We start from the raw sequence: 26,630 nt of genomic DNA, 5'->3' as shown, positions 1-26,630 counted from the left end.
ACTTACAAACTATTTGCTGACTCAAGGCAGTGGTGTTGGGAGGAGGGACAGGTCTGGGGAGGCAGGGAAGGTCTCCTGCTCCTGCCTTGCTTTTCTTTCTCATTCCATCCCTGGAGACCAGAAGGCCACGTTATGATCCAGCAACAGCTGAGACAGCTCCTGCCAGAGTGGGAGATAGATCCTTCTACTGCCCTCGTCCTGCTGTGCAGCTCAGCAGCAGCCGTGGTGGTCTGGAAATGGCTGGGCAAAAGGCAGATCCAGAAGAAAATGGAAGAGGCTCTGAGGACCCAGGATGAGGGTGTGAAGAAAATGGCAAAGGCTGTCCAGCAGTTCAGGGAGCAGGTAACCCATCCTTCTGGGGGGTGTGAGTCCCACTGGGGTGTCTGCTGATGTTGCTCTTCAGCTCCTCCTTCCAGCTCATGCCTTCATAGCTTTTATAACGAGGAGTCCAGGGGAGATGTGCCAGCAGCCCTCAACAAGAGGAAAGGCTGCCTTGGGAAGAAGGGATTTCACTGCTCTCCTCAAGCTGGATGAGATGCGGTGGGAGTCTACAGCCAGGGAGATGTGAATTAGTCACTAGGAAAGGGTTTTGGACAACACAGGTGATGAAGCACTGGACCTTCATTGATCCAAAACCCAGTTCTTTCAGGCTCTAGAAATGTCTCTTGTCTCTATGAGTAGAAGCAAGAAAGCTTTTTCCTCTTCCTAACTAAGTTTACACATCTGTCCACATCCCTCTATCTTGTCTCTAAAACCTGGCTTCTGGCTGGCTCTTGGAGAGTCTTCAAGAGGGCTTTCACTAGGGTTCCCAGCAAGTGAGACCTGCTGGCCCAGCAGGCTGCCCAGAAGATGCTTGGCCTAACTTAACCCTAATGAAGCACAGGGCATTCAGTGTCCCCTGGGAGCAACCAGGACACGACATGGGGACGAATGAGGCAGGCACCCAACCAGCATGGATGTGGCCCTGAATTCCTACTGCAACACTGATTTCTAACCACTTTTCTTTCCTGCTCCATTCACTTCTGAGTAGGTACTGGTTAAACCAGCTCGTGTTTACACAGGTAACGTACCTGGAGATAAAGCATACCAGCTACAAGTGATACCTATCTTTACAACCTTTTTTTTATATATATCTATAAATACAATACAAAACCTTCAAAAAAGCTGGCACTGAGAACTGCCAGTCTTCTCCACCTGAGTAGACCTTACCCACCTCTGAGTCCCTACTGACTCCTTTGCAGTTTGCTGGGCTTGAGCTATGAGATGTTTGTCCTCAGACTGGGCTGACCCACACTGCCTGTACCCATTCTGAGGGGTGAAGGGCCAGCCCAAGACTTGTGTGCAAGGACTTGGGTACCTTCTGCCCAGGCTGGTGCTTGCTCAGCTGAGATGATTACCTCTTGATCAGTGGGTAAAAGTCCCACATTTCCAGGAGGAAGGCTCTGATGTGAGGCATTGTCTTGTCCTCTGCTGCAGTGGATGCATGAAGCTCTTCTACACCTGCAGAGACAGCTAGGCTCCTGTGTTTGCATCATGTTCATGACATCCAAACTCAGGATGAAACACTCAGCAGCTCAAGGTCTGAACCCTCACATGCAGGGTTTGCCTTTCCAGCAAGCTCTGTTGATAATGTTGGCAAAACGTAAGAGACTTCTCCCCCTGAGCCAAAGGGTAACTGGAGCTGCTGTCCTGGCATTCCCACCATCTTCCCCTTGCAGGTCCCCAGTGTCCAGACAGATGCCATCCTGTCCCTGCCCCTGCTGGAACTTACTGGGAGACTGCGGGAGGGGTCTCTGTCCCCCAAGACTGTCCTCTACACCTACTTAGAGAAGGTGAGTGCCTGTCCGCAGTGTGATGGGCAAATCACTTATGTTCTCCATACCATAGTGTGTGGGCTGGTGGCTGAGAAGACTTGTTGGAGCTGGTGATTATGACAAGACTTTAATATAGCAGATATCAGGAGAAAGATATGAAAAGGCAGGGATCTCTCCATCTCCTGGGTCAGACCCATCACTGGACAGTCCTTTGAGATGGGTTCAGCTGGGATGCTCTTGGGAGGGTGTTACCGTTCATGCCAAGCCACTAGCCCTTGTTTTGAAGATCCAGGTAGCTACTGAAAGCAGCTGTGTAATGATGCTGTTCTTAACTAATACCTATTCCTCCACGTGTCCGGCAAAGGCCCTGGAAGTGACCCAGCAGACAAACTGCTTGCGACATTTTATCCCAGAATGTGAGGAGCAGCTCCAGGAAATACAACAGCAGAAGGAGAAAGGGCTGCTCTATGGCATCCCCGTCAGCATCAAGGATCACATCGGCCACAAGGTGCTTCCCTTTCTGCCCATGAAGTGTCCCGTTGTGAGGTGGGCTGGGTGGTAAAGTGGTGGGACACAGAGAATGGGGAAATGGCCCAATCCCTCCCTGGTTACACCACGGGAAGCCTGGCTGGGTCTGAAGCTGTGGCCCCACATCTCATTGCAGCTGCAACCCTGGCAGTTAGAAGCCTCCATCAGCAAAAAACCAAGGGGTGAATAGTTATACACCCAAATTATTTCTTTCCTGGTGTGTGAGACAGCACAGGCTGGGCTACATGGTCATTTGGGCCATAACTCAGACTTATACTCAGAGGTTTGCAGTATCAGGGATAAGAACATGGCTCAGCTTCTAGAAAGTCATTAGTAGCAGGAACCATTAACCTCAAATACCTGTTGTGCTGTAGCCTGACCACCGAGCCCCTTAGCAAAAAGCCTGTGTATGAGACGCACCAGGGACCCCCTCACAGACAGGCCCTGATGAGGATTGACCACACACTCCTGAGCTGAATTTGTTAGGCAGTCTCCTCCATGTTGACTTACCAACACAGTTATTAGGGCTCTAAGCCCAAAGCAAGCCCCAAACACCAAGGCTAACTGAAAAAGGATCACACTGTGTTTGCCTGGGATGTATATTCCCTCGCTGAACATCCACTGGTGGCTTCACTTGGACAGGAGGACACTGGGTTTGATCCTGAGCTAGTGCACCTATGGAGTTGCATCTGGGTTAGGGGAGAGAAATAGCATGGAAAAGAGCGAGGACAGCTTCAGGAGAAGCCTTAACCCTGTAAGTGCTTGGCAGCCCTCTGCCAAGGATGGAAGGAGAGGGAGTCCTTGGCCCTTCATGCAAGGGCTTGCAAGGGAGTGGGTTAGTACCTGCCCACCCCTCAAAAGGGGACACCACATCATCCTTCCAAACCTGCAGGGGAACTGCGCTGACCGTATCCGTTGTCATTTCTCCCCTCTGCAGGGGCATCTGTCAACCTGTGGGCTTGTGCAATGCCTGGGCACTCCGGTGCAGGAGGACAGCGTCCTCGTCAAGGTTTTGAAGAGACAAGGGGCCATCCCATTTGCAATGACCAACGTGCCGCAATCCCTCTTCAAGTAACATACATCATTAGAAATCTTTCCTCTGGTTGTGCTCCTGAAGCTAAAACCCAGCCTGTAGGTCCCAGGACAGGCTCCTTCCTGTCTCCTGAGATGTTGCCTGGATGAGTCCCTCTTCCATCAGCTGCCAACAATCTCAGTTCAACTGAAAATAGCTTTCAGATAAGACCAAGAGGAAAAAAACCTACCATGACATCAGAGCAATCAAGTGCACTTGTGCATGGGAGGGAGAGTGGAGGCTCATGGGAATGAGCCGTGTCCCGAGGGATTTACGGGATGGAAGGATGGGGTTGGCTGTGCCACATAACCTCACTGCAAGGGAGAGCCAACAAACTCAAGGCATTAGGCTGCTCCTGACAGCCTGCTTGCTGGTTTTCTTCCCAGCTACGACTGCAGCAATCCCATCTTCGGCCAGACCTTGAACCCCTTAAACCTCCAGAAGAGCCCCGGGGCTCCTCGGGAGGGGAGGGAGCTCTGATCGCAGGGGGAGGCTCCATCCTGGGCATCGGCTCGGACATCGGTGGCAGCATCCGCCTGCCATCCAGCTTTTGCGGGCTGTGCGGGCTCAAACCCACGGCCGAAAGGCTCAGGTAGGTGCTGGGGTCTGCCCTTCCCACCCTGCAAGGAGCCTGCTAATTGTCAAACTCAGCGGAAGGGGCAAGGTACTCAGTGAGTACTTGGGGGAAAAGAGAGGAGGACAGTTTCTTAAAGGCTGGCTTGCTTTGCTCAAAACCTCTCCCAAGGGGCAGCGTTGTCAGATTTTGTGGGGAAATGGCCATGTTTTCATTGTAAATCTGGCCTGGAGTTAAAAGGAAAAGGGGGCTAAAGTGGTTAAATAATGCCAAAATGGAACATTTTTGTTAAACCGAAATTAAGATTTGTTGGGGTTTAGGGTTTTTTTTTCATTTTGACCAAAATTTTGTTTCACATAAATCAAATACTTTTAATAATTTCCTTCTGGTTCAGTTCCTGAACTGAAGACGTCACTATGCTATTCAAACGTATCGGGAATATCTCACTGTTACCGAAATGACAACATACTTCTTTTTCTTTTCCCACAGCCTGTCCGGAGTGAGTGTCCCAGTCAATGGGATCCTGGCAGGTACATGAATTTTTAATTGCTTTTCTCTATATGCTATGAAGAGTCCTATGTCCTCCTCTAGGCCTGAGGAAAGCCTGAGACAACCAAGATCTGTCCAGAGTCCATCTGAAACATCCCACCTTATTGCCTGATCATCCCTTGCAGCCAACGTGGCCATGCAGAGGGGTGGACCACTGTTTGGTGCACCCGTTTGCTTAACGTGGATGTTTGCTCTCGTCCCACTCCAGTTCCTTGTGCACTGGGGCCGATGGCGAGAGATGTGGACAGCCTGGCCCTGTGCATGAAGGCGCTGCTCTGTGAGGAGATGTTCCGGCTGGACCCCACCGTGCCCCCCATGCCCTTCGATGAGGAGGTGAGTCCTTAAGTCAGCAAGCCCTGCTTCTTTTGAGGGTGGTGCATGCTCAACATATGCATTCTTTAAGGGTCCAATTATCTTTACAGTACTGGTTTCCAGTAACTTGTTAGCTCTCTTTGAGGGCACAATTCGTAATTATTAGAAAAAAATAGGTTAACAAGTAGTTATCCTTTCCACCTTCTCAGTTGGCGTGTAGTTTATCAGATTGAGAGACCCCAGCAAAGAGTGGGGAGGAAGGCAACACCAGGAGCAAAAAGCTGGAGATTTGTAGGGGAAGATGAGACAGGATCAGAAACTCCTGCAGCAAATCTCTTGACTGAGGACGTTTCCTTTCCCTCTGCAGCAGATGAATTTGAGGAGGTTTTTCCACCTACATCCTTTGTAGCAATGCTTGAATCTACTGGTCTTGAGTGGCTGTGCTCTATCTAAAGGGAGGGATGAAGGGGAGGCTAGAGAAAAAGGCAGAGGTGGACATTTGGAAAGGGTAACTTATAGAAACTATAAGCAGCAAACCAGAAAATTTGTTACTCCCCAACATCTGGAGCTTTTGTCCCCTTCTGCAGTGGGCTTCAGCATGGGGGCAGTCCTACCCCTAGCAGGGTTGGAAAAGCTTAACTGGTGGCTCCTTTGCTCCAGGTGTACTCCAGCTCTGCTCCCCTGCGGGTCGGGTACTACGACACGGATGGCTACTTCCCGCTGCCCCCTTGCATGCGGCGGGCGGTGCAGGAAACCAGGGGGGCTCTGCAGGCAGCCGGGCACCAGGTGAGCACAACCCCCCCACGCTCTTCTCCCCAAGGTGTCCCCAGCTTCGCTCCTCGCTGCTGAAATCACCCTTCAGAAACCAGACATAGAGCCCCCAAGCCCAGTTGTGGGATAAATGACCTGTCATCAGAGGTACGGGATTAAGTTACTACAGCCACGTACTCAATGCAGACACACACCTACCTGGGGTAGCAGTGCATCTCATGAGGAAACAGCACTAGCAATTAGCAAGCTTGTACCTTCAAGGGGCCAGGGGTGTAACGAATCCATCTCTGATCTGGTGGCTGTGGTCCACACCAGACAGCAGGATCCATAAAGTGCTGCATTTGACTCTGGAAGGTTGCCCCAGCATTTTCTAGGTCTGTTGTTCCCCAGCAGGGCTCTGAGAGGCGTTTTTCCCCTTCCTCCCCAATGTCCACGAAGGCTTCTGTCCTTCCTGGACCACTGAGGGAAAAGGACCACGGGACATGGGATGGCAAACACCTTTCCCTTTGGAAACATGCTAGTGGTGCTCTTCATAGTAAAATGAGTCCATGTCTGAGCAGATGTCGATTCTGCTGGGACAGGCAGGAAACTGGTGCAGTTTCTGGCTTAGTGGCTGCCTGGAGCAGGATGGAGGAGGAAACAGCTCTGGAGAGATCTCAGAGCTGAGCCAAACAGCCATCAGGGAGGAATAATCCCACGGGGAGATGCCTGGGCTGGTAAAGGGTTGAACCAGGGCCTCCGTTGGCATGTGGAGCCCAAGGAGGTGCTGCTCTGCCTTTGAAGAGTCACAAGTCCTTGGAAGGCCTTGGAAATTATTCACATCCCCACAGGTCCACAGTCAGGCCTTGGAAATCATTCACATCCCCAGGCTGCCACATAATCTTGTGTTTTGGTGCAGCTGGTGCCCTTTTCTCCACCTCGGATTCAATATGTCATGACTGAACTGTTTTTGAAGACGTTTTTTGCTGATGGAGGCCGTGCTTGGTTGGACTTGTTGTAAGTAGGAGCCCTCTGGCAGGAGTGCTGTAAAACACCTCCATCCCCACGCCCATGAGCACAACACAGAGGCAAAACAAGCCCATCATCTCGCCCACCCCAAACAAGAGATACTCAGGTTTCTGAGAAAGGGCAAACAGCTTCTCTGGCATGATCCCCTCCTCTTGTCGTCTCTCAGCACAGGAGGTATTGTAGATCCAAGCTTGAAATCACAGGTGAATTGCTACAAGATCCCAAGGCTGGGGAAGAAGCTGCTGGCTCTGATTCTTAAACCTCTGGTGAGTCCCTGGCCTCAAGCTCAAAGCAGGGTGGTGTCAGCAAGGCCTTGAGATGCTTGAAAATGCGATGGTACTGAGAGACACCTTTAACTAGAAACAGGATCTCAGGCCAAGGCACATGCTATCACTTTGGAAGGTCCTTTCTAGATCCCTGCTGGGATTTATCCAGTGCAAAGGGAAATGAGAGAAGGATCAGCCAAGAGCTGTAAAAGATTAATGCAGAGCACAGAGCAAGTGGTTCTTCAAATGCTATACCTAGCAGCGCCCAGTTTCCTACACATTCATGCATTGAGATTACTGCAGCAGAGGGACTTGAGGTTGAACCTCTATCCCTGTGTTGGAGGCCTCCCAAAGATCACACCTTCATGGGGACTCCTGGTGATTAATAAGGGCTGGCCCTCACTGTAGCCCTTTCACTGGCTGAGCATCCTTTTGTAGGGCTTCTCTCCTCCATCTTCCATTTTCTCTGCCTCTTTGTCTGGTTGGGTTGTTCTCAGCTGACAGGATCAAAAAGGTAGCAGTGAGTGGGAGGCAACCAAAGTGCTTGTAGAGGTCTTGTTTCTGTGAGATACCAAGCTAAAAAATGTTTGATTTATCAAAAGTAATGAAAGGTGACTTGGTTCAAGTTGGTGCATTCCTCTGTGAGCATGAAATATTGGGCTGTAAGAAACAAATTGGGAATCAACAACCAGAAGTTGGAAGCAAAGTAAATTCAGATGAGGAGCATCTTTAATCATCATCATTCACCCTCTGTGCAGCATCCCCAGGGATGGAGGCAGGACAGGACTGGGGGTTTCCCAGGATGGCACAAGTTACTGCACCTCCATGTCATGTCCCTAACAGGAACTTCTTGCCTTTCCAGTTTCCCCGCCTGGCTGCCTATCTGAGCGCCTTGGGTGGAATGAGGTAAGATGGCATCATCCTCAGGGATATCCATGAAAATGAACGGTACCTTCTCCTCTAAGTGTCCGTGGTGGGGGGGACTGGATTCACGACAGGCTCTGACCTGCTCTCTGCAGGGGCTGTCCCTCTATCCTGGACATGGCTTCAGCCTTTAGGAACACATCTCCCCAGTGTTGCACTGCCCCTAGTGTTATCCTGAAAGGATTGAGGGACTTGGATGGATAAGGTCATACAGGAAGCTTGTAGCAGAGATGAGTACTAAATCCAGGCTCACAAGAGAAACCTTCTCTCTACCGCTTCCAGACATTTGTTGCTTAACTGCTCGGCCAAATGCCAAAGGAAACTTTAGACAAATTGTGAAAGATGTATTGTTTTAAGTAATTGCTAAAATCACCGGGGCTTATCAACCTGGAGGATTATTTAAGCAATTCCTCCTCCTCTTAAAGCTTAAAAATGTTGCTACGATTTCCACTTGCAGGTCATTGAAGGAGATGTGGAATCATCACCACCAAATAGAGGTATGTTTTGACCACTTTTCTCTCTGGCATCATGCTACAAGTTGAGGCTTTATGGCAAGTGCCAGGTCAGAGGGTCATCAGTTAGGAAAGGGATTGTGCAGGGGGGTGCTGGGGAGAAGACAAGATGGAAGGAAAAGGACAAAAGAGAGATAGGAATGGGGACCCAGCCAGGACTTTATCGGTTGCCCACAGTGCTCATACCCAAATGTCCACGTTCAACGGTCCCAGCACAACAAAGGCTGTCCTGGGAGTGGGGACGGCTAAAGAGGGACCTTTCCAATTCCTGGCCACAGTCTGGCCCTGTGCTGTGGAGGCAGACACTTACATGCTCCCCTCCCTCTTCCCTCGAGCACAGCTGCCTGCTGCTGCCTCCTTGGCCATGCCAGAGCCTGGTGCATACCCTGGAGAAGCCGAGATGCTCCAGGCGTGGACATGGCCTGCATGTCATCTCTCCTCTCCTCCCCAAGGCGTACCGCACTGAGTTCATCGCCCAGTGGAGGGAACTCCGGCTGGACGTTGTGCTGTGCCCTGTCCTGGGGCCTGCCTTCACCACAGGATACCCCGGGAAACTCCTCAGTAAGTGAGTCTGGGACCTTCCCGGGAGGGCAGAGGACCACAGTGGCTGAGACGGGACAGAAACGTCCACTACCGTGGAGCTTCACCGCCCACCTAAGCATTTTATGGGCATTAGGAAGGAAAAATAACTACCATAAAGCTGTCTGAGCAGATGGAGACAGACACATGGATGAAGTGATCTGGTGGCAGTTGTTTCTTGTGGTAGAACTTGGACCTGCAGATGACCAGCCCTCTGCAATCTCTCCTCCCAGCAGCAGCTGGTTCTCAGGGGCTTCAGTTAACACCTAACGTGTAAGTTTGAAGGAAGACAGGAGGCCGTCACTACCTACATTCTCTCTTCTGCTTCTCTAAGCTGCCATCTCCTCCACGATGCTGTACAATGTCTTGAACTTCCCCGCTGGGGTTGTACCCGTCAGCACAGTGACAGAAGCTGATGAGGAAGAGCTGAAGTTTTACCGAGGGTGCTGTGATGACCCCTGGGACCGGACGCTGAAACAGGTATGCAACATGGAAAGTGGTGTGGAGCAGAGACTGCTGATGGATGTTCAAGTAACAGTTTCACTGAAATCAGGGGCTCCTAAATGTCTCCATCAATATGGGCACAGTGCAAAAAACCTCACCTCTTCTTTATATACCCCTTGCAAATCCCTATTCTCCCAAGCCCCAAAAAACACTAAGCCCCAAAAAACACTAAGCCCCAAAGTCACTAAGATTTGGGGGGACTGGGGTAGCACCTCCAGGCTGGATTATAGGCTGAAACCAGAAAGGAGCCATGCAGCAAGGCTTCTTTGAGTAGGTCCTTGTGACAGCCACAGCCCACAGCACTGCACTGCACTTTCCTCCTGGTCCGTGATGCCTTCACCAGGCCCAGGCTGTCAGCAGAGCATGGATCAGGAATGAGGATGCTAAAGGAAAAGGGATCTGGCTGCAAGGCAGCTCAAAGCAGAGCGGGCTGGGGGGTGGGGTGCCTTAAACACGCTGCCCAAGATTTGGCAACCATTTCTATCACAAGAACAGCAAGAGCCTTCCCTCTGCCCCAGCACGCTAATGCTGCTTGAATGGCAGGGCTCAGCCTCCAACCTCCCCACTCTCCAGGACGAGCCACGTGCGTAAACCAAGTTTCCAAAAGCTGCTGGAGGTCTGAGCCCCCCGGGTAACCCCTCACCGCTTGTGCCTCCATTGCAGGCTGTGGCAGGAGCCGTGGGGCTGCCCGTGGCCGTGCAGTGCGTGGCCTTGCCGTGGCAGGAGGAGCTGTGCCTGCGGTTGATGAAGGAGGTGGAGACCGTCAGCCGTGAGAAGAGAGCGGCATAGCCTCCACGGTCCCACGCCTGCAGGGCCAGAGGCGAGGTGAAAGGGACAGCGCTGCAGGACTCCTCTTTTGCAATCGGTAGTGCAGAGATTACAGCGAGGAAGGAAGGAGGAAGGAAAAGCCATTTCCTGACCCCCCCCTTGCCACTAAGCACGGATCCTGTAAGGAACCGAGATGCCATGCAGAGGTCAGGACTGGCTTAAGCTGCGTTCAAATGATGATAAATCTACGAACTGCACCTTCCTGGAAGGACGGACATGGATGGAGGTTCGCCCTCATTTTCATCTCTGCTGCCTCATGCAGAAGCAGGGTGATGCTGAGAGAAAAGGATTATAAAAGCTCAACTGTATTTTCTTGCTGGCACTGGAGTAACTTCATATGGATGCAACTATGGGCTGCCCTGTAAGGAATACAGCCATGTCTACCCTCCCCATCACTGTATTTTGCTCACAAAAATAAAAATGTAGCTATTAAGGAACTCTTATCATAAACTCCAGTAATCCTTCACTGATGGCTACGATTATATGAATGCACAGTTATTACTCAAAATCATACAAACACCTTCCCACGGGACATTAAATGGCATCTAGCATGGGAGTGTTCACACCTTCCCTCTCAGCCACAGCTTTCCTGTCCGTGAGGGATGGCAACAGTCACTGGCCTTTCCACAGCACCGAGCTCTTTCCACCACCAGATCTCGAGCACCCTAAGCACATTTCCAACCTCACAGCAGGGGCATTCTTAGGAACCTCTTATTTCAGGACCTCAGGCTGCTCTTTCCGAAGGTAGGAGATAAGCAGAGACGGATGCAACTCAATTACGCAGATGGTGAGATCTGGGACAGAAAGGCTGAGATCCCCAGATGGTGTTTGTTAACCCAAGCCTGCTCATGTAGGATCAAAGCAGTCAGACAGGAGGGAGAGAGCAGCATCCACACAGGGCCATTTATCCCATCCCGAGATGGATGGATAAATTGCTCCCTCTGATAAGACCTCTCTTTCTTTCCTAGATTAAACACCTCAGTCTTAAACAGATAAATATTCAGGAGACTCCACAGCAGGTCTTTCTCATTTATTCTCTATGTCTGCAGTAAAAAAGCAGACTTTCTTTGGGACATTTTAAAAAGAAAAACAAATATAAAGCACTCTGGCTTTCCCTGGAAATTTGCGGTATTTTCTGACAGCCAGCAAACATAAGCCTGTCGCCCCTTCTACATCCGACATAATTTGCAGAAATACATAGGTCCAAAGTTGGCTGTGAGGTGAGGCAGAACAAGCTCCCCCAGCCGGCAATCCGAGAAGAAGGAAAACGTGTCCTGGAACAGCGTCTGAAAGTGGCTCAAGTCCTCAACGTGGATACTGATGTTAAACTGGGTTTCTGCAATTTCTATCGCTCTCTCGATCACATACTCATTCTGCAGCGGGGAGAGGGAGCACGTAGAATACACCACCTCTCCTCCCGGCTTGGTAGCGAGGATCCCAGCCCTGCAGGCAAGATGAACACACACACCATCACAGGAAGAAGAGGACCGTGTGGGACACCAGCATTCCCACCCACCAAAACTGGGAAGCTAGCATGTAACTCATAGAAGGTGAGACAAATCTCCTTGAACTCCACAGGCTCAGCAGTCTCACTGTGTCACTGCAACCTGAGGACTGTGTTAGACCAGGGCAATATGGGTCAAATAGATGCTTACGTTGATAAAGTACTTAACACGGGAGAGACGCTACTGGAGAGCAGCTGGAAGAAGTAATCCCGCACTCCCCTCCAAGGGAATGGGATAAGAGTACATAGAGGGAAAGAGGCTCTCACAGTTCACGCGCTGCCATGGGACTCTCTGATCTGTCTCCTTATTGCCCCAGCTCGCAGTCAGCCCATCCAGCCTTCCCAGCAAAATGGGGTGACGAAGCGCTCCCATGTGCTGGGAGATGTGGACACTCAGGAATCCTCCAGGGCTGACTGCCGGGACCCAGGAGATCATCACACAAAAGGACAATGCTATACCCATCCTGTTCCTTAGACCCTCCTCCTGACGTCCTATGGCTACTGCTGGGGACAGGAAGGACATTTGATCTGACCGAGAGCATCTGCACCTTCTTACGCTTACTATGATTTGATGTGTTCAACTATTGCCATTCCAGAAAACTACACATGGTTTCTAGATTTCCCAGTTGGGGACACAAAAAGTAAGAAGAGGTTTCAGTGCTGGCCACGGAGAGCTGCTACCGTAACACAAATAGCACCAAAGCACAGCATCGAACTCACTCACATCAGCAGCTGCAGCTGCAGCATGGGCAACATCTGGCGCTCCTTGGTTCGTCTCCTGTGGAAGATGTTGTTCTCCTCCTCCATGACAGAGTGCCTGTCTGTCGTGCAGGGCACATCCACCAGGACCTGCAGCGGCAGAGGTCCTGCATCAGTCCTGGGCCCAGGTCAAGCTCAGCGAGTCTCCTAGCGCGACCTGCCCCTCGCCCAGCTCCTCCACCCTTGCCATGCACCAAGTAGCTCTCAGTGCCTTGCCCAGCTGATGCTGCCCGAGCGCAGGTGTGTGCCCACACTGAACTGTAACTCGTCTGGCTGCTTTTGCTTTTCAGGAATGTGCAAACACACACAGAAATGGTGGATAACATCACGCTCTCACACGTGTCCTCATTTAACGTTTCTACTCCGTGCGTCTTCCTGGTAGGCGTTACTGCAGCACCTACGGCTGCAACCGCACACGGCCAGAGCTCCTGCAGTGACACCTCCTGGAGTAACAAACCCAGCTCCCGTGGCTGGACGTGGCTGAGAAACAAGAATTATCTAATCTTCACATTTAACCCCTTCCAGGTGATGGATAAGAACAGGATTTTTAAGGAGTATTACACAGGTAAATAAAAGTACAACTCTGGATGCCCATATGCACCAGATCCTGCAGGAAGGGTATAGCAGGAGGAAATATTACTCCATATGTGGCTTAGTCTTCTCTCTTCCTCTGCATTTAAGATTATGGAAAACTATACAATTATACTGTAGGATAAGCTGCTGCCTTCCTCTGAAACAGGAGGGAAGTGAACTAGATGGGTTCATCTTCACCGGTTCCCAATCACCTACCTTATGGAAAGTGCTGCCTTCCAGCTGCCCCCAGTCCCTTCCGTCGCAGGATGTGACACTCACAGTCTCCCTGATTTCTTTGGGAACGTAGCTATGGAGAGTCTGGTACAGCCTCTTTGTCCGGGAAATGGAGATGTCGTTGGCTGCCAGATGTCCTGAGAGGACAAAATAGGCACACCGGGAATGTCACTCTTGCAAAAAACACACTTGATTCCCAATTCTTATAACCAGAAATGATTAACGGTCAGACATTAACGGGCACAGCACACTCTTCCAGCCCTGTTTTATGCACGGGAACAAGGAACATCCGCCTCCACTTACCGCAAACCCCAGTCTGCAGCAGAGCCAGAGTCTTGCCGCCCGGAGCCGCACAGAGGTCGAGGACAAAGTCATCCGGCTGCACATTGAGCGCCAGGACAGGCAGGAGAGATGCTGCATCCATGAGATAATAGTCGAGGAGCCCCAGAGTGTCTGGCCTGGAAATCACCAGTTTGCGTAAAAAAAGCAAACGTGCGAGGGGAAAAGAAAACAGCAGTTGGAAGTGAGGATGGGGACGTACAGAAGCAGCGGGTGCTCACACACATGGAGCGCCCGAGGCTGGCAAAGTCTGTCCCAGGGATGTCTCACCGTGCAGGGCGAAAGCGCGTGATGTCGCCCCTGGGGAAGGTGTAACACTTGATGTTAGAGCTGATGGAGGCACGAAGCGGTGGTGACGTCTCTGCCCGTGTCATCACCTCTGCCTGCATCACTGTCCTGCCCTCGCCAGACCCCTCCTGGGACCGGCCTTCCTCTCTCCCCGCTTCCTCCGCAGCTGCACCCCGCTGTGATCGCTGCGCCTTTTTGGGGGCTTCGGAAACAAAATCAGTGGCATTCAGCAGCTCCAGCTCTTGGGTGACGTGGTCGACAGGAGAGAAGTTGTTGAGGAGGGCGCCGTACTTCTGCTCGCAGAGCAGGCCGGCGCGGACGGAGGGCCACAGGTCCTTCAGCTGCAGGCTGTAGCTCTCATCGAAGTGGTGCAGGGCCAGCCGCGTGGGCGGGATGCGGGGGGCCGTGGCAGCCTTTGGGGGAAAAAAATATCAGAGATGTTAAAAGACAAAATACCTTGACATCCCAGTGCCCCTCCCGGCCTCAACGTTTTTCCGGGAGAATCCAGTGCTGTCCGTTCTGTGCTGCCAAAAGTCCCTGGGGCCTTTCTGCAGCCCCAGAAAGTGACTGTGTCCCCAACACCCAAGGGGTGGCGGTCGCCTGGGGAAGGTTCAGGACCCGGAATGGCTGAGTGGGGCTGGGAGCACGGGGTGGGCACGCAAGGAGGGGAACAGCCGCGTACAGAGTGGCGTAACGGCGGCGTAATGGGTGAGGGGGTGCTACAGGGTGCAGTGAGAGGCGCAAGGGGCTGAATCGGGGAGATGAGAGGGGTGCAATGGGGTGCGAAAGGGTTAGCGGGGAGAAAAGGCGGGGTGCAACGCAGCGCAGCGGGCGGGGGGGGCGCGGGTGTGCAGGGCAGCCCCCGCGGCGGGGACGGGCGGCCGCAGGGCAGGGACCCGCTCCGGTCCCGCTCACCCACTTCTCCTTGTACCGGTACCGGCGCGGCCCCGGTCCCAGCCCCGGCGGCGGCACCCTCCGCAGCAGCGCTGCCGCCGCCCGACCGCTCCCGCCCAGCGCCGCCATCGCTTGCGCGCCGCCGCGGCGCCCTTCCGGGGCGGGACCGGCACCGGCTCCGCTCCGCCGCCGGCCCGTCCCCCGCCGGGCCCCGCACCGGCCCCCCCCCCGAGCGAATAACCCCCGCGTGGGGTCCCCGGGCGCCGGGGCTGAGAAGCGCTGCAGGGCGGGGAGGCGGCGGCTTTGGGCAGCCGCTGCCGGGAAGGATCCAGCAACAAAACGGGCTTTGCGGCGGGAGAAACGCGCCCGCAGCCGGACCGTGCCCCGGGAAAGAAACCAAACCCCACGAACTCCTGAAATCAACGTGTTACGCTTACCCTCATAAAGCTCCGTTTAAATCCGCTAGGGATTAAACTTGAAATCCACCAGCAAAAGGATTACAGACGGCTACACTGAAAAATAACAGCCAAATTTAAGAAGTGGTGGGGTTTTTTTTCCACTTTGAAGAACAGCTGAGAAAGGACTTGCTGCCCTGTGAAACATCCTAGTTCCCCTGCGACTAAACATCCTCCTCTGAAGAAAAACAGGCAGAGCATGAACTTGACCCTCCCGCAGGACAGTCCCAGGTCAGCAGGAGGGGCTGGCAACTGGCGCAGCAGGGCTTCAGTTCCCCCGGGGGGACCGGGGCTTCAGTTCCCCCGGGGGGGTTCGTGCTCTGCTCAGGGTTTGAGCAGGTGGAACCACCGCCCGGCCCATCTGCACCCACACGCTCAGTCGCTCTGGGCAAGAACGCGAAGCCAACCGCGGCCGAGAGGCTCTTCCAGCCGCTGGCAGCAGCGGGTGACAGTCAGGGACTGCTGACGGTTTTCCCCAAAAGGGGGGAAACTTCTCTCCTAGAAAAGGGTCGCTCTCTTTAGTTTAATTTAGTCAGAACTTACTGCGTGAACAATACCGGTCTTGTGGGGCTCGGAAGTATCTTTGTGGCTCCAACAGACAAATTCTTCCCCGTGGGATCGGGCTCTAGCCGCTGCGCATCACGGCTGCGCAAAAAGGACATTCCCACAAGTGAGGAAAAGTCTCCCCCCACAAACTGGGCTCTGACCCCCACTGATTTCATCTTAACCCAGTACAACTCAGAAGCACAAGAACTAGGAAAGAAAACAGAGGGTATTTCCACGGGAACTCTGAATGTTTAATATGGAAAATTACAGAACATCAACACGTTTTTTGCGTAGCTGCGCATCTTCCACGAGAACAGACGCAGAGACAGGCTGACGCTCGGTCGCTGCCAGGAGGCTGTTCCGTTTATACGTGGCATGGAGAATGAACGGGCGGGAAGCAGTACTGTGAATCCAGGAACCGCCGACACAGGCCGTGGAAGCAGATGGACAATCACACCCGCCTTCACTTCAGGTTCTTAAAGAGTTTGTGAGCAACCTGAAGAGAAGAGACAAAGCACCTGGTAACTCGTAGATCAGGGCTGGAAATCAGCAGGGTGTTATCACCCGCCTCGTGGTTTTCTGGGCCACTAAGACACACGGCCCCACAGCCCTCCGCTCTTCTCCTTGTTTTGCAACAAGTCACTCAAGAAAACTAACAAGCCGAGACTTCTTACCAAGTTTCACCTCAGGTTAAAAAGGTTTAACTTTAAAAGGGCAAATACAACGCTGAAATAGCAGAGTGCCATTTGCAGGGCAGAAACAATGTGTTTGACTTATTTAATTGTTTAATAACCTACCGAATCCCAGCTGGAACTGTTGTAACAAGGAGGAACCAAACATTTAACAAGAAAAAGCATCGAGGCTCACAGTTCTTCAGAGCTCACTGTGACTGAACAGCTACCGTGTCTCACACTTGAACTGTCTGCACTCTCAGAAGCGCAGCTAAAGGCAGCTCTGCTCCCAGCACCACCAGGAATGTTCCATCCGTGGGCGCTGCACTTACGCAGTGGTCCCTGGCATGCAGGAAGTCAAAAAGCTCCTCTGTGCACTGCTCTTCTGTCTGGGACCTGGAGGACACCCGCGCGTCGCACAGCTCCAGCCGCTCCCGCGCCTTCACGCATTTCTCCGTCTGCTCGCAGTGCTCCCGGACCGTGGTTAAAGGATCCTGCAGACACGGGACTGCCGTGAGAACAAGGAGACCTCGAAATGCCGTTTTCCCTCGAGCCCCACTGCTTTGAGAGGGAGCCATACATCCACATCGAAGCTCGGATTCAAGGTGCCTCCCCGCTAAGCTTTGGATCGCCAGCGCAGCCCGGCGACGGCGGCCCAAGCCCCTAGGAGTTTGCTTGTCAGTGCTGACAGGCACCGGGCATCTACCCCTGCGAGCAACGAGTCGCTCCCCCACCACCACCGAGGCCTGCCAGCTCCCCGGGCAGGGGCGGCCCGGCCCCACTCCCCGACTTACCACCAGCTCTTCCTCCTCCTCCTCCTCCTCCTCCTTCTAGCGAAAAAATAAAAAGCACAGCCGTTACCGACCGTCCGACCGCCCGCGGCGCCTCGGCGCGGTGCCCGCCAGCCGGGCCCGGCCCCGCTCACCTCGGGCTCCCCGGCGTGAACGACGCTGTCGCGCAGCCCCATCCCTCCGCTCCCGCCGCCCAGAAGGACTTGCCAGGGTCACCCGCCGGAAGTGCCGCTGCCCGCCCCGGAAGCGGAAACGTGCCCGCTGCACGCTGGGACCGCCCCTCAGAGGGTGGTGCTTCAGGCCTGGGCGCGTCCCTTCCACACATGGCAGCCGGCGGCGGCTGAGCCCGTGACCGTCTCAAGATGGCTACCTCTCCGTTCCCTGCCTTCTTTTTCCCCTTCTTCCTGGGGATCGCAACCTCGGAGCCGGCTCGGCCTGGCTGCCGCTGCCGGCCTCTCCGGCCCCGCGTGGGAAAGGGACGCCGCTCGACGCGACCTCCCCAACATGGCCGCCCGCTCCCTCCTCCTCCCAAGATGGCGGCGGCGGCGGCGCACGGGAGGGAGGAGGGGTGTCCCTTCGCAAGATGGCGGCGGCGCGGCGGCGCTGAGCGGGGCGATGGCGGCGGATGGGCCGCGCAGCCTGTTCGCGCTGAGCGCGGCGGCGGTGAGCCGCAGCATGGGGGCTCTGGAGCGGGACGTCTGGGGTAAGGCGCAGGCGGCGCGGGGCGGCGGGGCGCGGGGCCTGGGGCCTGCCCGCACCCTGCCACCGTCTCCCTCTGGCTCTCCGCAGCGCTGCCCGGGCACCTCCTGCGGGGACTCCTGCCGCTTCTCACCGTCTTCCGCCTCGAGCGGGCCGAGGGCGCCGCGCGGAGAGCAGGTGACACCGGCGGGGACGGCGACAAACCCTTGGGGGTACCCCCGGGCGGGAGGGACGAGCCCCCCCAAAACTGATGGGGTGGACAAACCCCCCCCCCCCCCCACGCACTTGGGGGATGCCCCTCCGACCTGGAGAGATGAGCCCCACACCGCAGGGACCCCCAGCTGGAGGGACGAACCCCTCCAGGCTGGGAATGGGAGCCCCGGGCCGGAGGGGTGAACCCCTTTACAGGGTGGGGGACGCCCCCGGAGCACAGTCCCTGCCACCGGGGCTTGGACACCCCCCTGCGTCCAAAACCTTGAGCCCGGTCCCATACCCAGGCAGGGTTCACGCAGCGGTGCGGGCCCTGCTGTAGCTTTGCTCCTTGTGAGGACTGACAAAACCTGCCATTTTTTAACTTGTGTCCCTTAGGAGGCGGTGGTCTTCCCCTCGCCGCAAAGCACCGTCCTTTTGCTGCAGGGGTCTGGGTCTGTGCCCCCCAGCGCTGCCCCTTGTCTGCCCAGTGCCCCTGCGAGCTCCGGGGCAGGACACTCGGACTGGGAGAACGGGTGAAAGCGCCCGGTTGATTATTTTTTTCCCCCAGGCCTCTCGACACAGCCCATCTGGCGCAAGCTCTGGGACGATGTGATGAAAACCAGGCCGCCCAACTCGGAGGTGAGGGGACGCTGCCGGTGGGAGAAGGGGCACGACGCAGGCGCCTCGTTTCTGCGGTCTTCCGCGAGGTTTCGTTTCTAAGCCCGCTGGTGCTGCTGGCCACCTCCGAGCGATTCCTGGCGCTTGTTTATAAGTGTTTGCAGAGCTCCGGACCAAGGCATGACCCTGGTAGTACGATAATTTTGGGAAACAGGGTTCATAAAAGGAACTGTAGTGTACAGCCACGCCCTTCATCTCACAACAGCAAGTTTGCCGAAAGAATAAATCCTGTCTTTAGAGATGCAATTCTGAGGGAAACAGAGGATAAAAACAGTATCTTATGTCATGCTTACACCTACGCTGGCAGAAAAATGTGCTGATGTCTTAGAACGTACTAGAAAAATACTTACAGAAGACAGTGAGTTTGGAAGAATGGTTTTATGTAGGAAAACTGAAGCAGCTCCATTGATTCAGCATCGCAAAAGAATCATTAACAAACAGCTTAATCACAGCCTGTAAGCAGATGCTCGGGAAGAAAATTCCTGATGATGTGGTTTTTAATAGGCAAAAACATGCCTTAGTTTCAGACCACTGAATGCGTTTAAATTAGGCCAGAAGCAGGATGAAGAGAGAGCGATGGGAGTAACTCAGTTTTTCAACAAATACACTGAGGAAGGATGTTGAGAACTAGAAAGGTGGTCTCACTTGTGCTAGCAGCAGGTTTTTTTTGGACACCACATTTACCAGGTTAGCAGATAGCAATAATTTAACTTAAAAAGAACAAGAAAAATGGTGGCTGACTTTTTGTTAATATGGCCCTGTTGTTTAATTGCAGAATATAACCTGTTGGAGGAAGAAGTTCCTTGAAACGTTCTTCTCAAACGTTCTTCACGGTGTCTTGGATGTCTCCTCTGACTGGCGTCTCAACGACCATCACTTTTCACCGCTGCTCCACAGCTCCCCGCACGTTTCCCAGCTTACCCTCTGCAACATGCTGCAGGGTGCGGTGGAGCTCACTGCTGAGCACAACCAGAAAGTGCTTGAAAACCTGGCTGGCTCCCTGCGGATCCTGAAGTTCCAGCACCTCCTCTCCTCCGACCAGTCCATCAGGCGTTCGCTGGTTTTACTTCTTCACCGGCTGATTCACCATGGCTCTGTCAGCCAAGTGTCCATGTATTCCTGGCCTGTTCCTGACACAGTTCTTCTCGTTCTCATTTTGAGCATGAGTGCTGGGTTTTGGCGCTCGGGAAATGCCCTCACGTATCACAGCAGCCCATGTGGCCTTTGCAGAGAGGAGGACAAAGCCCAAAGCCAGGAGTCAGCGCAAGAGCGAGTAGAGAGGGGCCGTTACAATGAGAGGGAGTGGAGCGATGTTGAGAACCAGAAGGGATCCCCCAGGGCCCCGGAGGAGGCTGATGGGGAGGTGAATGGATACGGGGCTGACGCTCGCCTGAACTCTGTCCTCTCCGGACCAAGAAGTTGTCCTCTGCGAAACCAAGCGTGTGAGGAGGCAAGCAGCAAGGTGCCCTGTGACCACACCAGCATTCAGGGAGGATCTTCTCATTGCGTCTCAGACCAGCTGTCCTGTCACCCCGTTCTTCAAAAGACACGCAGACGGCTGAGATCTGCAGTGGGGAAGAAACGTCGCTGCCTCAGACGAAGCAGGGGACCATATGGTGACCCAGAAGACCTGTATGATTTTGTTTTTACTGTTGCTAGAGAGGATAATTCAGGGTTACTCGACAAAAACAGCGCCACAGAGGGAGAAAATGCTGAGAACTGGACTAGTTCCTCCCCAGGATCTCTGTGCACTGGCCATGCTGGCTGTAAGAAAAGAGGAGGATCTGCTGGGATCTTTTCTCTGAAAGCTGCTCGCCGCTTCCGAAGCGTGTCCACGCTGGAATTGTTCTCCATTCCTTTGACTGGGGAGACATGTCGGACTCTGAGTAACCTGCTGAGCTCCTGGGTGTCTTTAGAAAACTTGGTTCTGTCTTACAACGGTTAGTGGTGTGAACAGGTTGCTTCCTTCCAGCCTTGGTCTAATGGTCTGACTTTACCTAAAAGCTCAGGTTTACCCTGATGTTATTTTTACTGGAATGGGCATTGTAAGTATTGGTACCTGATCTTGAGAATGGCATCGGTAGAGATGTTTAATGAGCGTGAGGACTTGTTTGAGGGAGAGAATGGGGGCCCTTCTGCCCCAGAACAGCCCCCAGCCTTGTGCTTTAACGCCATCCAGAGAGGGCGAAGGGAAGAGCCAGATCTCCATCTCCCGTATACAGAGTCTAGCTTAAGAACGTGTGGATAAAGCAGTCTGTGACTTTAGCCTTTGAATTAGGTTGCTTTGCCGTTGGTGCAGCTCCAGCTGCCTGTGCGTTGGTGTCTGTACAGGCAGAGCTAACACCTTTCTGTACAAATGCTGTTCCAGGCCTGGGTGCTAACATCTTCTGCATCCTCTCTGGGCTCCGGGCCCTCTCCCGCCACTCGAACTGCCACCTCCGCGTGGTGCGCGTGAGCGACGTCTTCTCCCACATGCCTTGCATGGAGCTTGTTCGCTGCATCCTGAGCGCCTTTCCCCAGCTCCACACGCTCTCAGTCAGCTTCGACCTCAAAAACCAGCTGGAGGGGAACAGGCCAGAGGGGAATCCAAGCTGCAGTGAGGTAGAAATCCCAGGTAGGAATCATCATTCTGAGTGATGACCAGGACGTGGCAGGCAGATAGAGCTGTAAAAGCTTGGCATGCAGATTTGAACTCTACACTGTTACAGTGATGTGTAATTAAGCAATTACAGCCTCACCTTTCTGATGTAGATGGTGTTGCAGTTTGTCATTTCCAGTCTGTGACGTGCTCTGTGGAGCGTGAGTCTTGGACAAAGCATCTTACTGCTGTATGCCAACCTGCTGCAACATCAGCTTTGTACAGGGCCAGTCATAACCTGCTAGCAGTGACTGTCCACGCAGCCCACGGGGAGTGTATCCCACCAGATCTGTAAATTGGTTGGGATCTGCTTTGTCCATCCTATTGACTGTGAGGCTCTAAGCCTTAGACAGACCCTTAAGCAGAGGGAAAGCATCTCTTGATCATCACAATACCACAGGTGATGGCAAAGCACTGCCCAAGCCTCTGGATTACAGTCTGGCAGCTATAGCAGCGTGGTCTCAGGTCACAGGTCTCTCATCACCCTTTTTAGCCCTTGAATGACCAGAAAAGCAGTAAGCAAAGCCTGAGCGAGTATGGAGTGGGGTCAGTGAAGAGCTGTGCTCTGGGAAGACACTGACTGGTTTGTGCATAAAGGGTGACCTTTTCTCAAGCGTTGTTTTGCTGCCAGAACGCAGTAGAAATTGGTGGCCCTGTGGTCTGGCAGGAGTCTTGAAATGAGCCGTAAGTGATTCACACTACCATAGGTCTGAGTTGCTGTAGAGCTCTGTGGGGCAGGGTGCGTCGCATAGCACTTTCTACCAACCTAAATGATAGTTGTGTCAGGCGTACAGGCTTCTTGCTTGCTGTAGGACCTAGCTACGTTGAAAACAGGCACTCCAGACCAAGCTCTTCCATTGTTGTTTGTTTTTCTTCCCTTAGAGAGCTGCCTGGAGCAGCTAGAGATCCGATTCCCCAGGGAACCCCTGCACACCGCGTTCCTGCTGCCAGTGCTCAAGGCGTCAAAGTCCCTCCAGCAGTTGTCCCTTGACAGCGCCACGCTGCCCTGTTCTCAGGAGCTTGGGCTCCTTTTGGAGGCACTCAAAGGTACTCTGCAAACTCGTAGGTGGCATCACTGTGACACACAGAGTAGCTTCCTTGCTGTGATCTTCCATCCTTTAGCATGAAGCCAACTTAGGTGGGTCCATTTCTTCAGTGTGGACATCCTTGAAGTCTCCTGAGAAAAGGAAATGGCTGTCAGCCATCCCCCTTTCTGTGCTGAGCATGTGAATGATCCTGCACAGCAGGATGGTTCCTTTTTAATTACCCACAATCCAGCACAAATTATCCACAGTCCCACTCCGTTTCTGGGCATTAGCTGGTAGTTGGGTCAGGGTCTTTTTATCCCAAGGACGTACAGTACTTTACCTGAGAACTTGTTTTGCTTTTAGAGTGTAATCCAAATTTGAAGAAACTGAGCTTTCATGATGTGAACCTCGCTGAGCACCAGAAAGAAGTTCTGCTTTTGCTTCAGGATCCCGTCCTGCAAGGTACAGCAAACTCCTGGGTGCTGTTGCTTGGAAAGGTGCTGCAGGTGGCTGCTTTTGGCTGGCTGACGTTTAAGAGGTGATCTTCGGATGTGTAAGGCTTAGCCAAATGTCACTGTCCCCGAAGCAGATCCGTAGCTGTTGGCAGAGTGGGAATGCGCCTGGTTCTTTGTGCCAGCAGGGCAGAGAGAGCAGCAGCTGCAAAGCTGGCGTATGCTGCAGAGAAGAGTCCATAGTCTTGGCTATAAAACAAAGATTTTTAACCTGCAGAGCATATCACCTTTTAACTGGGTCAGCTGGCAAAGCCACTTCCCCGGGTGCAATCTCTGCTCTCTTCCAGTGACAGAGTGGTGATGCTGTTGTGTGCAATCCACTGCTGGGGAGGCTTTGTTCTTGCATGTGGATTAGGGGCTGGAGCTGTCTGCAGGATGTAATTATGGAATAATGAAGCGTGCAGGGAGTACTAACATGTACTGTCAATCCATTTCTTCTGTAGAAATCACGTTTTCCTTCTGTCGGCTGTTCGAAAGCTCTACTACTGAGTTTTTGTCGGATATAATCAATACAGTGAAAAGAAATTCATCTTTGAAGAGCCTCAAACTGCCTGGGAATCGCCTTGGTGCGTACAGTCAGTGTTGCTGTGGGGCCCTGACCTTAGACCAGCTGTCTTGGAGATAACTTCAGGGTTGGAGTTAGGACCGTTGCTAGCTGGTGACCTCCGTGCTGAACTTAACACATGCATGAACAGAGTGGATTTAGCTCACAAAATAAGGAGCACCGAGTTCATTTTTTAAAGGCAGAATTTCAGTTGCGTTCAGCAACGTACCAAGAGCCCAGGTGCTGCACGGGCATTACAGTTGCTTTTCTCTGCAGCAAAAGCAAGTATCAGCGGGACTCCAGATCTGACTGAACACTGATCTGGTTCAGACTCTTTACGAGGAACAGATCCAGCAGCAGATGCACTGCCTCTCATCCAGAGGCACAGATTTTGCCCAAGTTTGGCGATTTTATGCCTTAAAAGCTGTTGGCAGCCACTGGAGGGATGGGGATAAGTAAAGGAAGGGTTTGTGTCAAAGCAGTGGAACTGAATTTACAGAAATGATAGGCTTTTTGGATCACAGGCCAAGTAGAAATGTCTGAGAAATGAATTTCAGGTAAATCCAGAATACTGTTTTCTGTTCTTTTAATGAAATGGGAAAGCTTGGGATCACCTGAAATACACCTAATGTCTGAGGTTTGAGTTTAACCCTGTGCTATTGGCCATTTTTAAAACAAAGCTGCATATTGACTTCTCGAACAAAATGAGGATTTTTCTAGTGAAACAAACTGCCCTATCAGCAGATGTTTCCATTGCCTTGGAACACTGCTCAGTGGGGTGAACTCAGTTTAGGCCACTGAGAGGGACAAACTGAGGGTGCAGAGATGAGCCCTTTGTGCTGCATGCACAGGCTTACGGCCTCCTTTCTGCACTATTATCCCAGCCCCGTGCCCATTTAAATATTTCAGACAGTTCCCAGTTTGCATCTAACACCTGCATTTCTCCCCTCTTAGGGAATCACAGGCTGGTTGCCCTTGCAGACATTTTCTCTGAAGATTCCTCCTCTTCTCTTTGCCAGCTGGATGTCAGGTATTCTGCTGCTCTAAACACACAGAGTTTCTTGTTTCGGGAGGGCCAGAGCTGAACTGGGCTCAGACAGCGGGAGAAGCCTGAGCATGGTTTTGTTCCTTCCTCAAGGGAACATACACCCAAGAAAAGCTTAGAGAAATGCTGTAATGGGCACATGCTCCAGCATCTGAGGTATCTCGCTGTCCCTTTTATAAATGAGTCAAGCTCCATCTTAAAAGCAGCTTTGGTTTGCTGCTCCCTTGGGAGGCTGCTGCAAGCCCTTCCTGTGCTGTAGGTTAGAACTAACATCCCTATGTACATTTATTCTTAGGCATCAGCGTGAGTAGCTCTGTTCCCACTGCCCTGGAATAGGGAGAGAATGCTGTCTCATTGCCCCTGTCAGATCCTGTGAATGCCTGTGCGTTCCTTTCATCATCTTTGGTCTTCAGCCTGAACTGCTGCTCTCTTCTTGAGCCTGAATGGCCATAAAGATAGGCAGTAACCTTCATGAAGCACATGGAGGGTGGCATTTCTGCAATACTAACGACTGTTTTGCTTGATTTCCCCACCCCTCTTTTCCCCCTTTCTTTAATAGCTCCGGATTTTCTCAGAAGGAAGAGATAAATGATCACTTACTGCTGAGGCTTGCACTGGGACCTGTAGGTTGGGCCAGGCCCCTTGGTCCAGGCAGTTGACAGCTGCTATGAGACTGAAGTGCTCCTGGCACTGCTTAGCCAGCAGCTTGGATCCAGCAACATCATAAGGCCACAGCTAGGTCTACTTAAGTCAGTAGTAAGGAGGCCAGGATAATGAGTCTAACTTGTTAGTGGTTACCACCTTAGTTTTAAAACACTTCTAGTCCTTTGTATTATTGTGCTTCAGTTTTGTTTTTCATTAAAACTGAAGGACCACTCACACTTTGTATTGCTGAAGAAAGTTGTACTTTGCATTGAAACATCCTCAAGTACCTGCACTGGCAGTTACTAGAAGGAACAGTAATTTAAACTGCTCAAATTATAGCCTAGACTGTTAATGAGTTCTTTTTTGTCCTTCTTTCCCTGGAAAGCTCAAATTGCATCAAACCTGATGGGCTCCTGGAGTTCACAAAGAAGCTGGAAGGCCACATCCAGCAGAGAGGGGGACAGATTCAATTCACGCACCTCCGCCTCTTCCAAAATTGGCTGGACCAGGATGCTGAAACAGCTCAAGAAGCGCTTCGGCGTCTCAAAGCTGTGTGCAGTGTGGTCAATGACTCGTGGGACTCCTCCCAGGCCTTTGCTGACTACATCAGTGTCATGTGATGGATGCAGGAGCAGGAGAAAACAGATCAGCTTGAACTAAGCAGTTCAGTCCCTGGCCAATAAGATTTATTTCATAGCACAGGTGGGGTTTTCTTCCCCTGGGTCAAGCAGTATACAGTTGTTCTTGTTGCTTTTCTATTCATTTGAAGAACAGGTACCACACTGAAGTGACACACAAGACCGTGTGGGTCAACAGCTGTATTTCCAGGTGATCTAACTCTACCATCTTCTTAGTTTGAGTATTTTAAGTGGGACAGATAGCACATGAGCTTCTGTGACTTCCTGCAGATCTCTGGACAAGCAGTTATTTATTCCACTGGGTGTTGTTACAAATTTCATGTTGTTTCAGCCAGTGTCTCATCAATAACTATCTATCTATCTATCTCCATCGTTGGAGGGACTCAAAAGCTATCTGGTTGTGGTCCTTGACAACCAGCTGTAGGTGACCTTGCTTTTGAGCAGGGGTGTTGGACAATATGACCTTGAGGTCCCTTCCGACTTCAACCATTCTGTCATCTGTGACGTAAGAACTCCTGCCTCCACTAAAGGGAGTAGAAAACAAGCTAAAAAAGCCCCCAGCCTTGACCTTTTACATTTGGAAAATTTTACTTTATAAAAAAAAAAATTCTTTATGTATCAAGTAGCCTGCTGTTTATTTGCAATCATATTGCCCCTCTCCAATGTCTGCAGTCACTTTACAGAGGTTTTAAATAGTTTGTTCTTTTGTAACATTT

At 52.4% G+C, this 26,630-nt stretch overlaps 4 protein-coding genes across 4 annotated transcripts; 2 read left to right on the top strand and 2 right to left on the bottom strand.

The window, feature by feature from the left end:
- The first annotated feature begins 120 nt into the window (after positions 1-120).
- LOC127018903 (vitamin D3 hydroxylase-associated protein-like) lies at positions 121-10,202 on the top strand. The gene is given in 16 exon segments (XM_050900703.1): positions 121-342; positions 1,719-1,832; positions 2,179-2,322; positions 3,280-3,413; positions 3,801-3,862; positions 3,865-4,006; positions 4,478-4,518; positions 4,746-4,870; positions 5,510-5,635; positions 6,519-6,616; positions 6,795-6,894; positions 7,757-7,800; positions 8,276-8,315; positions 8,783-8,891; positions 9,244-9,389; positions 10,077-10,202. Coding segments are annotated over 16 exon segments (1,761 nt in total). The 5' UTR covers positions 121-132.
- A 1,054-nt stretch (positions 10,203-11,256) lies between these two features.
- Positions 11,257-14,961, bottom strand: NSUN4 (NOP2/Sun RNA methyltransferase 4). Its single transcript, XM_050900702.1, has 6 exons — positions 14,854-14,961; positions 13,921-14,351; positions 13,615-13,769; positions 13,294-13,448; positions 12,470-12,594; positions 11,257-11,684 (listed from the first exon to the last, which is right to left on the bottom strand). The coding sequence occupies exons 1-6, from the start codon at positions 14,959-14,961 to the stop codon at positions 11,411-11,413; spliced, it is 1,248 nt and encodes a 415-aa protein (XP_050756659.1). The 3' UTR covers positions 11,257-11,410.
- Positions 14,962-16,059: 1,098 nt separating this feature from the next.
- LOC127019204 (cytochrome b-c1 complex subunit 6, mitochondrial) lies at positions 16,060-17,490 on the bottom strand. Its single transcript, XM_050901155.1, has 4 exons — positions 17,430-17,490; positions 17,299-17,334; positions 16,837-16,998; positions 16,060-16,329 (listed from the first exon to the last, which is right to left on the bottom strand). The coding sequence occupies exons 1-4, from the start codon at positions 17,469-17,471 to the stop codon at positions 16,297-16,299; spliced, it is 273 nt and encodes a 90-aa protein (XP_050757112.1). The 5' UTR covers positions 17,472-17,490; the 3' UTR covers positions 16,060-16,296.
- A 420-nt stretch (positions 17,491-17,910) lies between these two features.
- LRRC41 (leucine rich repeat containing 41) lies at positions 17,911-26,382 on the top strand. Its single transcript, XM_050900832.1, has 10 exons — positions 17,911-17,998; positions 18,085-18,171; positions 18,755-18,825; positions 19,640-20,804; positions 21,233-21,478; positions 22,385-22,549; positions 22,894-22,992; positions 23,486-23,608; positions 24,541-24,616; positions 25,662-26,382. Exons 1-10 carry the CDS (start codon positions 17,911-17,913, stop codon positions 25,894-25,896), a joined length of 2,355 nt encoding a protein of 784 aa, XP_050756789.1. The 3' UTR covers positions 25,897-26,382.
- The last annotated feature ends 248 nt before the right edge of the window (positions 26,383-26,630 follow it).

Source organism: Gymnogyps californianus, chromosome 8 (genome assembly GCF_018139145.2).
Source record: "Gymnogyps californianus isolate 813 chromosome 8, ASM1813914v2, whole genome shotgun sequence".
Lineage (NCBI taxonomy): Eukaryota > Metazoa > Chordata > Aves > Accipitriformes > Cathartidae > Gymnogyps > Gymnogyps californianus.
This window is presented reverse-complemented; position numbering and strand designations above follow the sequence as displayed.

What these genes read in the sequence shown, in the direction of transcription:
- LRRC41 (XM_050900832.1), top strand. Translation starts at nt 17,911, where the DNA reads ATGGCGGCGGATGGGCCGCGCAGCCTGTTCGCGCTGAGCGCGGCGGCG. An exon ending in TCTGGAGCGGGACGTCTGGG is followed by an intron (nt 17,999 to 18,084) that starts GTAAGGCGCAGG and finishes GGCTCTCCGCAG; the next exon opens with CGCTGCCCGGGCACCTCCTG. An exon ending in ACTGCCTGGGAATCGCCTTG is followed by an intron (nt 23,609 to 24,540) that starts GTGCGTACAGTC and finishes CTCCCCTCTTAG; the next exon opens with GGAATCACAGGCTGGTTGCC.
- NSUN4 (XM_050900702.1), bottom strand. Translation starts at nt 14,961, where the DNA reads ATGGCGGCGCTGGGCGGGAGCGGTCGGGCGGCGGCAGCGCTGCTGCGG. An exon ending in GCTGCAGACTGGGGTTTGCG is followed by an intron (nt 13,449 to 13,614) that starts GTAAGTGGAGGC and finishes TTGTCCTCTCAG; the next exon opens with GACATCTGGCAGCCAACGAC. An exon ending in CTGCAGCTGCAGCTGCTGAT is followed by an intron (nt 11,685 to 12,469) that starts GTGAGTGAGTTC and finishes TCTTGCCTGCAG; the next exon opens with GGCTGGGATCCTCGCTACCA.
- LOC127019204 (XM_050901155.1), bottom strand. Translation starts at nt 17,471, where the DNA reads ATGGGGCTGCGCGACAGCGTCGTTCACGCCGGGGAGCCCGAG. An exon ending in TTCACGCCGGGGAGCCCGAG is followed by an intron (nt 17,335 to 17,429) that starts GTGAGCGGGGCC and finishes TTTTTTCGCTAG; the next exon opens with AAGGAGGAGGAGGAGGAGGA. An exon ending in TGCATGCCAGGGACCACTGC is followed by an intron (nt 16,330 to 16,836) that starts GTAAGTGCAGCG and finishes TCTTCTCTTCAG; the next exon opens with GTTGCTCACAAACTCTTTAA.